Genomic DNA, 13034 nt, shown 5'->3' on the forward strand with positions numbered 1-13034 from the left:
TGGCGCTGTCGCTGCCGACAAGATACCCGCACAATCTGGACTATCGTGCTAAGCTACGTGGTTTCTACTCGCACAAGAGTTTGAAGTCTCGGCAGGGACATCAATGCTACCTAATACCAACCCTGGAGGAGGTCCCCGATTAGATGTCAGCTCCAACTCTTTGGCCGGGTTTCCACTACTTCGACGCGCTCCGGCTCCCGCTCCGTTGGGAGCAGCCGGAGGGAGACAGCCTTGCTGACTCTGTCTGATTGCATTCTGCATATGGACTATGCATTTCTCTGCGTTGATCCCTGCAGCAAGAGATGCAGTGCTCGAGGCACCATCTTCCTTTTATTCTATTAGATTCCCCGGACACAGCGAGAATTTATTATTTCATGTTTATCATCTCTATATATATCGTCCTTTCTCCCCCTCCCCCCCCCCCCTTGTCCATCCTCCCCTCACAGCTGTACAGATATCCACGACAGACACCAACACCCAGACTTGCGTTTTGATTTTTTTCTTTTTCTCATTCATCTTTCGGTTGGACTTCATTTCTGTCTCTTTTCGCAATGATGTCCTTTTTAACCTTGTATTGTGTTTTGGAGTTTCCATACCCTCACTTGTTGATATGAGCATTTTGTATTTTGGTTAGAATGGACCGGAGCTTGCATGTCTATTTGGACTGGGATAGGTGTATTTAATGTTATTGCATTTGAATATATGAAATTAGTTCATCTTTCATCTTCGAATCGAAGTAGTACTACTCTTCACTTTAAATATCCACTCGTTGCTCAGCAACCATTCATATCTATAATATACAAAGTACGTACGTATCATGAACGCGCGGACTTTATAGATTATAGTATATATCAAACTTAAAGGGCATTATAGAGAATAAACCCTATCAACACAAAGCCATTTTACCTCTATACAATCTCTTGGCAGAGGAATCCAAGTGGGGAAAAAGCAAAACAAAGTCCAAAAATACACTTGGACAGCTTATACCGACCCAATATAGATGGGATTCCAAGAATTCCAAGAATTCCAAGACGGACTGAACTTTTTTTCAATTCCAACTTGGCACATCCCACGTGTCCAACCCAACCTCACCTCATTTTCCATCTTCCATTCTTCAATCTTCCACTTCCCCCCTTACCACCCAACCCAATCAAACAACCACCCCCACAAACAAACAATTCCCACATTCCAATCCAAGCGATCAGCGCATACCACACCAACCACCCCCACCCATCTGGCATGCCCAGCCAATCCCAAACCCGAGACCGACCCGACAGACGCGATCGGGATCGGGATCGGGATCGCGACCGCGCACGCGAGCAAGAGCGCTCCCGCCGCCGAGACCGAGACCGGGACCGTGAATACATCCGCGGCCGCTACGAAGACGTCGACGAAGGCGCAACATCCAGTCCTGGAAACGCGCGCACGGCGAAGTACCGCTTCCGCGGGGAATCGGGGTACGAGTCGAACTCGCATAATGAGCGCGCTGAGTATGATGAGGAGCGGGAGCGGCGAAGGGAACGGAGGCGGAGACGGAGGGAGGAGGATGAGGCTGCGGGGCTTGTTTATGGGGATGAGAGGAGACGGGATAGGGAGAGGGGGAGTTCGAGGGTGAAGGATTCACCTGCTGCGTCGCCTACTAAGCGGCGGGATCGCGAGAGACGGTATCGCAGAGATGAGAGTGTTAGTGCGAGTCCGGCTAGAGAAAGACGGATGAGGGATGTTGATGTTGATCTTGAGGCTGAGGCACGGAGACGGAGACGACGTGAGCGCGAGCGCGAAAGAGAACGAGAGCGTGAGCGTGAGCGAGAAATAGAGGCTGCTGCTGCTGCGTCGCCGGCGAGGAAACATCGCAGCACTGAGTCTTCTAGTAGTGCTTCGCACCTCTTGAGTGTGGATGCAATGGCGCGCCTTGCCGCTCAGCACGAAGATGTGGATCGCATGGAGCAGTATCGCGAGGAAGAGGATTCGCGTCGGGAACGACGGCGACAGCGGAAGCGAGCTGCTCTGGACGGTGCTGCTGGTGCGGCGCTTGGTGCTGAAGTTGCAGAGGGTCGTTCACGCCATAAGGCTGGTGCGCGTGTCGTGTCTGGTGCTTATTTGGAAGAGGGACATAGCTCTGATGCTCGGGTTCGTCGTCGTGGAGGTGGTGGCCCTGCTATGGAAGATCATTGGAAAGATGAAGATAGCTGGGAAGGCAGTCTGGAGAGCCGTGGAGGGCCACCGGCTTGGAAGTTTTGGTCTAATTGGCCGAGGAAGAAGCGTATTTTGGTCGGATGTCTACTTGCGGTCCTACTTTTGCTTGCCATCATCATTCCGGTTGCAATTGTTGTGTCAAAAAAGAAAGGCTCAGATTCAAAGTCAAGTTCCTCGAGTTCCTCAGACTCTGGTGACAGTTCTCTCACCTCTAATTTGGGCAGTATCAGCCGCGACAGCATACCGGTAAGTTTTGAATGTGCTACCTTGATGGAATTTTCTGACAACAGCACCTCAGAGTTACGCCAAAGGTACCGTTCTAGATCCATTCACATGGTACGAGACCGTAGGGTTCAACCTTACATTCACAAATGAGACTGTGGGAGGTCTTTCTGTCATGGGAATCAACTCAACCTGGGATGACTCTGCCCAGGCGAATGACAATGTGCCTGCTCTCAACAAGGCGTTCCCCTACGGCACACAACCGATCCGTGGAGTGAATATAGGGGGATGGTTGTCCATCGAACCCTTTATTGTCCCATCTCTATTCAGCAAGTGGCCATCCAGCGCCAGTATCATCGACGAGTACACCTTGACCAAGAAGCTCGGAAACTCTGCAGCGTCCACGATTGAGAAACATTACGCCGAATTCATCACAGAGTCAGACATAAAAGAGATCAAGGAAGCCGGGCTGGATCATGTCCGAATCCCATACTCTTACTGGGCCGTCACTACCTACGACGACGACCCATACGTCCCTAAGATTGCGTGGCGATATCTCATACGCGCAATCGAGTGGTGTCGCAAGTATGGGATACGGGTCAAGCTTGACCTCCACGGACTCCCCGGCAGTCAAAACGGCTGGAACCACAGCGGTCGACAGGGCAGCATCGACTGGTTGACCGGCACAAACGGCGCCCTCAACCGGAAGCGATCACTTGAGATTCACAACCAACTCTCACAGTTCTTTGCCCAAGATCGGTACAAGAACGTGGTAACAATTTACGGTCTAGTGAACGAGCCCTTGCTTTTGACCTTGCCCGTCGAGCAGGTCCTAAATTGGACCCAGGAGGCTGCAGAACTCGTCCGCAAGAATGGTGTCACCGCCACTCTTGTCCTACATGATGGCTTCCTGAACCTCGACAAGTGGGACAACATGTTCAAAACTCACCCGGACAACATGTACCTCGACACCCACCAATACACAACCTTCAACACGGGTGAGATCGTCTTGAACCACACCGCCAAGGTCAACATTATCTGCAATAATTGGTACCCCATGATCAAGGAGATCAACACAACAAGTTCTGGGTAAATATCGCTCCGTTTGCTTTCTCATTTCATACGCTAATACACAAACTAGATGGGGTCCAACAATTTGCGGCGAATGGTCCCAGGCCGACACCGACTGCGCACAGTATGTGAACAACGTCGGCCGAGGCACTCGATGGGAAGGAACCTACGATACAAGTTCCACGACAGCATATTGCCCAACAGCGGCCGAAGGAACATGTAGCTGTGCGGATGCGAACCAGGATCCTTCTGAGTACTCGACTACATACAAGAAGTTCCTGCAGACGTATGCTGAGGCACAGATGTCTGCCTTCGAAACGGCGATGGGATGGTTCTACTGGACCTGGCGGACAGAGTCCGCCGCACAGTGGAGTTACCGCACTGCGTGGAAGAACGGATATATGCCTAGTAAGGCATATAGTCCTTCATTCAAGTGCGGCGATACAGTACCGGACTTTGCCGATACAGCGGAAAATTTCTGAGATGATTTCTCTACATTTACTTGCATTTTGCATTTTGCGTTTCTTTTGTGTTTGCATAGATACCATGGATAAATATTAGATTTCTTGCATATGATTCCAATGCCATCTGGATATTGGACATCTTCCCCCGTTTCATCTGTTTCTTCCAGTCAAACCAACTTCCATCCTAACTCCGATATCACGCTAACGCTATGCCATCCTAGATATGTATGTATCTAAGCCTCGAACCAACCCCCAGCCTCCCATACACCAGGCCGATAAACAACCTCCTCCCGCACCCACTGAAGCCTAACACCACCAAGCAACCGATCAACCCTGTGGAAATCAATCGGCTTCATAACCCACCCGTCAAAGCCAGTCTCCATGTACATTTTGCGATTTTCCTCGAGCAAGGAAGCCGAGACAGCGAAAATGGGAATTCGAGGCGCAGGTGCGATATCATTAGCTAGCTCTTGCTGCTCGTATTCGCGTATCATCTGCGTTGCACCGAGGCCATCAACGATGGGCATCTACAGGCGGAAAATTGGGTGTTAGTATATCAATACATTTTGTAATTATACAATTGTTTGGTATTGGTGGGCATACTTGTAGATCCATCAGCACTGCATCGAAGCCAGTGGGATTCGCTTTGTACGCATATGCGCATTCTTTTCCATTGCTTGTCATGTGTACCGTGTGTCCAAATCTCTCAAGGCGCTTTTGGACGATTGTGCTGTTGGTCGGGTCGTCTTCCGCGACAAGAATGTGGAGGTTCCAGTCCATTGTCGGAGAGGTGCTTGGTTGGGTGGTTGGGGAGTTTGTGGTTGGTGAGATCGACAAGGTCTCTTTGATGTAAGATTTGGATGCTTCTGATGATTGACTGGGATCATTCTTTGGAAGGGAAGTGGTTGGTTTATCTAGCGAGTTGCTCTGTCCGAGTTGTTGGCCTGAAAGAGACAGGTTTCTTAATTCGCCGGTTTGCAAGCTTACATCGGCATTCACGATGGATTGGCCTGATTCAAATTCTGAATCTTGACCACATTCACACGGAATACCGTCTTCTTTCTGGCTTGTTATGCAACTCGAGGGTGTGGTGCCTTGCTTTGTCTCTTGTCTTCGTTCCTCTTCCTGCAGAGGCTCGTTTGACGTAGTGCATAGGTTCTGCATTTGACTACTATTTTCATCCGGAAGAGGAAACGAAAGCCTGATCTTGAAGCAACTCCCCTTGCCTTCTTCAGATTTCAGGCTTAGCTGCCCATTCATATTGCGCACGATTCGGGCGACTAGCGCGAGGCCCAGACCAAGCACACCTTCCGTCTCCAACACATGGCCACTTGAAGTGCGCTCGTATGACTTAGGATTCTGCATGTATCCCTTGTTGGAAACTTGTTCCAGCTCGCAGAACAATGTTTCGACAGTCTCTTGGGACATGCCAGACCCGGTGTCGTGTATTGCGACTTCAACGCAAATATGATCTGGCTCCAGCGGTTCCGGTACGACACAAGTCTCAATTGTTACTGCTCCGGTGGATGTGTGCTGTATGGCATTGCTAATCAAGTTTGTGATCACCTGGCGTACCCGTCGTTGATCTCCAAGGACGGGAGGTAGGGCTGCATGTTGGAATACTTGCAGATCGACATGCTTCTGTCTTGCCTCTTCCCAGAATATATCTGTTGCTTCCGTGAGAGTTTCTGATAGATCGAACGTCTCGTCTTTTATCAACCGTTGTCCGATTTCGGCATTTGTGAGGTCAAGGAGATCATTAATGATGTAAACCAACGACTTAGAAGCCGAGTGAGATCTGGAAATGTGATCTCGTGTCTCTTGGTCAAGAGATCCGTCAAGAACAATTTCTAGGTAGTTGATAATAGTATTGAGCGGTGTTCTGAACTCGTGAGCAGAATTAGCAAGTAGAAGCCTCATCAACTGGTTGTTTTGCAGCGTTGCCTCCTTCTCTTGCCATATATCGGTGAAAGTGCGATATAGCACAGACAGAACAGATGCTTTCTCAAACTCTGCTGACGACCACTCATTTTGTCGACTCGATCTCCCTGAATCAGACGCAAGGTTGTGGCTTTCTAAATTGGCCCGGAAGAAGATAATAAAATCACGGCCGTCCGCCGAAAGAGGAACATAAAGCAAACCAGAAAGATGATGAAAGCCGGGCGAGTAGTTGAGTTCTTGAAAATCGGTGGTGATATCGCCGGACCAAAACACAGTATCGTTCTCTTTAGCTTTCATGTATTCAAACAATGCCAGAACTTCCTGCGAGTCGATTGGTTTCCCTAAGATCTTGGACTCGCCCATAATCGATGCTGCAGCGTAATCTGCCCCGAACAGACCGAGAAGATCACCAGGTGGAGTCTTGATAGCCTGGAGTGTGTCTACTTTGTTCAGGGCGATATCGGGTTCTCGAAATTGGAAGGGCAAGGTGTAGGACAGACGCTCAATGTTACTTGAAACCGCCCCGGCCACAAACCAGCAAACTTTCTGGATGAGCGGATGGAGCCTTTGGTTACTGTCGTAAGACTGACAGGATATGAGACCCCAAAGCTTGCCAAAAACATTAACTTGAATTGACACACAAGCCCTGACTGGATTGTTGGTGTGCGGCGTTGGGAGCACAGGTGCTGTGGAGAGGTAGGTATTTGACATGTCGAGGGGTCGTTTGTTGGTTGAAGCCCGATACACAAGCTTTGAAGTTCCATGGCTTCTAGAAAAAGAGGAGCATACAGTATTGCGTGTATATAGTTTCTTCAACCCTTCGGGGAAGGTTGATTCCGGAAAATGAATGCCTTCGTACGACGTTAACCCTGACGAAGTGTCAGCCGCATCGGCGACCACGGTTCCGTTGCGATCACTATCGAAATGATACATGGTCGTTCTGTCGAATTGAATGAGACTTTGCAGAGCGGCAATGGCATGTTGAACAAGTGCTTCTAATGTTTGAGAATTTGCCAGACGCTGGAGAATTCGAGGAACGGTATTGAGAAGCTCCAATGAATCCGGGACTTTGCTATTTTCAACATCACGATCTTTCCCTGGAGGGCGGAAGTCCTCGGAAAATGCCCCAGAAGTCAAGTCCAAGCCCTGGCTATCCGAGGAGTCTGAAACTTTGGTGGTTCTGGTATTAAAACTTACCCCGGGAGGATGGACATTCTCGAGAAATGCACCAGAAGTTATATCCAGGTTCCCGCTATCAGATGTTGTCATTTGGCTCTCGAAATTCTCCAAATGGGGGCGATCATTTGTCTCCTGAGCCTCGGGCTGGAGCTCGCAGATCACATAGTTCTTATATACAGTGCTGGTATGCATGGTACACCAAGTACTCTGGGTATGTCCATCGGATGATAACACAGATAGGAAGAAAACCTCAGGGCCAGAATCCTCGACCGAGTAGTCATCACTCAAAACAAATTGAGCATGAGCAAGAAAGTTGCTCTGTTGCGAGGATGGCAATATATCACAAAATGTTCGAAGTTCGAAGAGGGCATCAGAGGAATGCCCAATGATTTTCTCGGAGTTTTCGCTCGCTACCTGTACTTCGAAGCTACCGCTGGACTCTGTCATCACAATGAGTGCACCGAATGACTGAATAAAAATGTCCTCTTCATCTTCATGCGAGTAGTATATTCCCTTTGTTGTCTTGTGGAAGTCAAGAATCTCGCCACCGTTTTGCACAGTATTTTTCAACTGGTCCAACCGGTCGAGATTGTGGCCAGCGTAAAATTGACCTTTCAGCACTGGCGAAATCTCGCTCTCGCCACCACTCTTTTGATGCAGTCGAGCCAGAGAGTCGTGTCTCTTTAGAACACCATCCTCGGCATTCATGCTCTTCGCGGGCGAATTCTTCTGCTGAGAGCCGGCTTGTTCATTGGTGTAGCCTACGCCCCATGTGTCTGAAAAAGGAGATATCGGTGTTTCGAGGTTATCCAGGGAAGGTGTTTGCAGGGCAGATGAAGACGTGGAATCAAATGAGACGACCGATCGAACAGGAAAGACCCTTTCCGTCAAGTCAGTCCCTAGCTGAGGTAGTTTTAACTTCGGTGATGGTAGCTCAGCTACTGTTGATATTTTAGTTTTGTTGCCAGACATGATACACATGGTCTTTGGTATAGATAACGTTCGCGCGAGAGACTGCCTTCTTCTGGAAGGTTTCTCTTCTTTCCTGCCATTTTGGTCATCTTCGTTACGGTCATCGTAAATGACCGCCCAGTTGCCTTTTTCTTTGATGTCGGATCGTGAAGACATATCTCGAATTTCAATCCTCGGCGGAGAGAACAGTTAAGAATGGTTCGAACTAAGAAGACCACCAGCGTTAGCTTTAATCCCATGCAGCGAATTTGACGGGAAGGAGCTCACGGGAAGGCAGTGTTGGGTTCACACGGTTAGGCAAAGACTAGCAACATCCGAGGCATTGTGTATTAGGAACAATTTGGGCGCACACGAAGTGTATGAAGAAAGTCAAATGAAGTTGAAGGGCATATGGTGCGAGATCCCCACGAATTCTATGTCTCAACCGGGGTTACCGACTGGTTTATTCCCCAGCTCATGCTTTCTCCTGTGGGCTTTCAACCTATCAAAGCATAAGCCACCAGAAACAAGCTTCCTCCCTGGGAGTATGTCCTCGGTTCCCTTGTCCGGTTCGCTGGAAACTACCATCAGAAAGTCGCGCGGAATCCTATGGGCTAGAATCTTAGATCCATGGTATAAGCTTCGGCAAATGGTCTGCTTGGTCCTGGCTAGAACCCATCTAAACCTGCTTTTGCGCTTACCCTCGTCCACTCTTGGACTCTGAGAGACTTGGTGTGCTGACCCATTCCATGTACTATCAGTGTAATCCAATCAAGGATATCCAGGGCATTACTGCCATTCGAGTTAGAGCGCACGAAGGCGAGACTCAGCGATTCTGGACCCGAACCATAGAACCTGGCAAGGAGGTACCTGTTCCGGCCCATCGAGAATCAGTTCAGCTCGAATGGGGATACCCCACACATTCAACAAAAGAAACGTGGTCTTCTCAGTTAGTCTGTGACAGAAGTGTTGGATGGCGACATGAAAAACGGCTTGGATTTAACAACTGGGTTCTCAATTAGTTTCTGTCCGGCCGTACCAGGCATCAATCGAAATGAGATCAGAATGGATCGTAAAAGTCGACTTAGTTTCCCCACGAGTATCAATAAAAGGGCAACGTATCGTACCCTTGCAGTGGAGCTTGACACACCCCTATTCATAGTCACGGTAATTAATATCCAGGATCGCAAGTATCCCAATCGGACCACAATGCCGAGCCCCATCGTGAAATCGCCATATCTAAAATTGGACGGCAATCTGACTCGCGGGCATTGTTTCCGGATACATGGGAGGCGTGAGGCCAGCCATGAAACGACTAAGGTTCCACCATTCTTTGGTCTGTAGCAGCCCCAGACTAACAATGGGGAATGAAGGACCTAGAGATGAATGTTTCGACATACTAGCAAGAAGTTCAGGAGATGTACGAGATGAACCAATAAGATATAATATCAAACAAGAAATGAGATAAATCTAGCAAAAAGACTTTAAACACGTTCCTTACGCCAACCAGGACTCCCCAAAGTTCTCTCCAATTATCGTTTCATAATTTCGTATCATGCTGATAATTTACCAGCGTCGACCGTAAACCGAGTGTTCATGTCGTGGTCGGTTAGCCTGGGCCTCATTTCCCCGGCTGCGTGGGGCAGACTGTGTTGATTCCCGAGAGGAAGAATGGACAGGCTCAGTCTCATCCCCGGCATTCAGCAGTCGAGTAGGCTGGTTGAAGTCCAGGGTGCTTTGGTTATCCTTGAATCGGGCTTCCGCATCACGGCCGAAGAGAGCCATCATGTCGCGCACAGTGAGCTTGCCAGCGCCAGTCTTGCCCTCGATAGTAGCATTGGCCAGTTCACGCTTGCGGTCCTGTAGGGCAACAATGCGTTCTTCCACGGTACCCTTGATGACCATCTTGTAGATTTTGACGTCAACAGTTTGATTCAGGCGATGGACACGATCGATGGCTTGCTCCTCCACAAACTAGGTCCAGGGTTAGCACGATACGCAATATATTATAGAACATTGCAACTTACGGGATTCCAGAAGGGCTCCAGGATGACGACGCGGCTAGCGGCTGTCAGATTGAGACCCAATGCACCGGCACGTAGACTGCAGAGCAATACACGAGTGCCACTGTGGTTTCGGAGCTTTTCGAGACTGGCCTCGCGATGATTATTTGCCATTCCACCATCGTAGCGGGCGAATCCAATATTGGAACTCTTCAAGAAAGGCTCGATCTTGTCAAGCATAGATGTAAAGACGGAGAAAACAATGAACTTGAAGTCCGGTGCCTCGCGATTGAGAATCCGCATAAGATGGCGAATCTTGGTGGATGGAAGCTCTCCATTTTCTCCTTCTTCGTTGTAGATGTCGTCTGCTTCGGAATCGCTTTCATCCTCAGAATCGCTCAGAACGATGGGTTTGCTCTTCCTTCTGGAGGGCGATTCGATCTCATCATCGGTTTCATCGTCCGAAACGAGCCATTCACCACCTCCTTCAGCATTTTCATCGTCTGAACCACCTGCTTTACCGAGATTAGGCATCTTGCGCTGGTCGTCAGGTACGACCCAATCGCCTTCTTCTTCATCTTCGTCGTCACTGTCAATAATGACTCGTCGATTTTTGCGAGAACGAGCGATTTGCGCTTCGGATTTGCGGGCTGATGGGGAATCCGGAACATCAAGCTCCTTGTGGCTCTTCTTCGACTTCTTTTTCTTCTTTTTATCTATGCCCACAACATTGGTATTCAGGTCGGCTTCACATTCGCCGCATCGACTGCCACCGTCCTTGATTTCGCTTGGACTCAGGTCCGTTTGGCAAACATCGCATTTCTTTGCGACAACGCTCATTGCCCCGAAAAGATCGGCAATGCTGTCAAGATCATCCGGCTTTGACTGTGTTGACTGGCTGCTCGTACTGCCATTTTGCAAGAGAATGTCCTTGTCCTTGGCCAAATCACCCTTGACCAAGTCTGGGTGGTTACAAGACTGGCGAAGACGTAACAGCAAGACCAAGGCTCCAGCATAATCGACCTTAGCGCCACCCATCATTTTCTCAAGACTATTTTCCGTCCGCTGTTCGAGACGTTTGTAGAAGTTTAACTCCCCAGGCATGAATTCGGGAGACACCTTAATGACCTCACGCTTGGTGATGTGGAATCCATTAGAAGACTTCTTTGGCTTGCCATCTTCGCCTTCTTCACCAGGCTTCACATTGTCGTTCAGCCTGAGGACATCCTTCGTGCGCCGTTTCATAAAGGCCTTCAGATAGACCTGTAGTCGCTGAATAGCGAGACCTCCACGGCCGTTGTTCAAAGGCCGACTGATTTGGTCTCTCCATGCAGCCAAATCGTCATAGGGCTTCACCCGAAGGAATTTGATCAGACTCTGCAACTCATCCAGGTTGTTTTGCAGTGGCGTTCCTGTCAGGCACCAGCGGTATTGAGCATCCAATGCATATGCTGACTGTGTGGCTTTGGCGTTACGATTCTTGATTGTGTGCGCCTCGTCAAGAATAATACGGTACCAATGAACAGCGAAAATGCCGGCCTTTTTGGCCTTGTCTGATGCTGATGAGTTGAATTCGGAGGTAAGGGTTCCATATGTTGTGATCACAACATCGTATTTGTCCAACGTCGTCGAAGTCTTTGCGCGTGTTGTACCGTGATAGATGCAAACACTCAGCTTGTGGGATGGCTCGACCTTGTCCTTGATTTCCGCCTCCCATTGTTTGATGAGTGCAAGGGGCGCAATCACCAGAGTGGAGGCAATGCAGTTCGGGGGCAGTTTGGTCGTCTTGCCCTCGGATTCGGTGTTCTTATCGTTGTCTTCGTGGTCGGATTTGCGATTTGTGAGTAGCAAAGCAATCGTTTGCACTGTTTTGCCCAAACCCATATCATCTGCAAGGATTCCACCTTTGGGGAATATTCCTTTGGACGTCTTTCGGCCAGTCTCTTTATCACTCATCCATCTGACACCTTCAATTTGATGGGGAAGAAGGGTAACTTTTAAGCCTGGGATGATCCCCTTATCTTCATCGTCAGAGTCATCCTCCTCCTCCTCCTCTTCCTCCTCCTCCTCTGCCTCGTCTTCTTCATCTAGCTTGGCAACTTTATCGTCTTGCTCAACCTTGGCAGATGAATCGTCTTCAGACTTGGCATCTTTCTCCTTCGGGTCGTTGACCGTGACCCCTTGAAGTTGAGCAGCAAGATCGTCAAGGTCGTCAATCGCTTGTTCCTTCTTCTTGTCCACGACTACTTCATCTTTCTGCTTCTTCTGTGTCGTCTTCTTGGACTTCTTTCCGCCCTTCTTCTTCTTGCCCTTACGTTTCGGCTCAGCCTTGTCCTCCTCGTCCTCGAATGCACCTTCAAGCAAAGCCTTGATATTCTCATTTGCCATAGCCGTATCCACGTAGCCATTCATATCCATGGCCCCGAAGCTCGGCGTCGCATAGGCCGATGCTCTTGGAGCAGGATCGGTGTCGTCGCGTGTGAGATCAATGAACTTTTGTATGTTCTTCGACGCGCCTCCGACCTTCGGTGGAACAGGCTTGGATTGATAGATAGGCCTAGGGGCCCGAGGAGTTGACCAGGTGACATTTTCAGGTCGCTTGATACTCACTGCACCGTGTTGAAATCCTCCGCGGGGGTTATTGTAGGCTGATGGTGCCACCGGCTTGAATGGGTCCCATGGCTCGCTTCGCTTCACCGACGGCGTAGCGAATGGGGCACCCGACGTGCCCGGTTGGCGGTAAGCGTGAGGCGTAGCACTCGATTGCCCTTGATGGCGCGATTGTGGCTGCTGTTGTGGCTGCGGTCGAGGGGCGGGTCGATGATGTTCGGCACGGGATTGATTTGGCTTCGGAATGTTGAAAAGGTGGTTTGATCTGTGTTGTGGGGGGCCGATCGGCGAGGGTTTTCCGAATTCAGGTTCCTGGACATGTGCGGGGTGACGCTGAGCGTTTGGATTTCCTCCTGGGGTGAGGGGCTCCATTGGCGCGGTGCTTTCTCTAGCCATC

The 13034-nt window shown here is 49.6% G+C and overlaps 3 protein-coding genes across 3 annotated transcripts; 1 reads left to right on the forward strand and 2 right to left on the reverse strand.

Annotated features, from left to right (window-relative positions):
* Positions 1-1239: 1239 nt before the first annotated feature.
* Positions 1240-3971, forward strand: exg2 (putative exo-beta-1,3-glucanase; the record flags this gene model as incomplete). Its single annotated transcript, XM_056869183.1, has 3 exons — positions 1240-2442; positions 2495-3507; positions 3560-3971. 3 exons carry the CDS (start codon positions 1240-1242, stop codon positions 3969-3971), a joined length of 2628 nt encoding a protein of 875 aa, XP_056733967.1.
* A 215-nt stretch (positions 3972-4186) lies between these two features.
* N7487_001436 (uncharacterized protein) lies at positions 4187-8201 on the reverse strand (the record flags this gene model as incomplete). The annotated part of the gene is made up of 2 exons (XM_056869184.1): positions 4187-4480; positions 4557-8201. 2 exons carry the CDS (start codon positions 8199-8201, stop codon positions 4187-4189), a joined length of 3939 nt encoding a protein of 1312 aa, XP_056733968.1.
* Positions 8202-9590: 1389 nt separating this feature from the next.
* On the reverse strand, positions 9591-13033 carry N7487_001437 (putative SNF2 family helicase/ATPase; the record flags this gene model as incomplete). The annotated part of the gene is made up of 2 exons (XM_056869185.1): positions 9591-9998; positions 10052-13033. The coding sequence occupies 2 exons, from the start codon at positions 13031-13033 to the stop codon at positions 9591-9593; spliced, it is 3390 nt and encodes a 1129-aa protein (XP_056733969.1).
* Between the last annotated feature and the right edge of the window lies 1 nt (position 13034).

This window comes from Penicillium crustosum (genome assembly GCF_028827405.1).
Source record: "Penicillium crustosum strain IBT 35664 chromosome Unknown utg000001l_segment0_segment0, whole genome shotgun sequence".
In the NCBI taxonomy this organism is placed as follows: Eukaryota; Fungi; Ascomycota; class Eurotiomycetes; order Eurotiales; family Aspergillaceae; genus Penicillium; species Penicillium crustosum.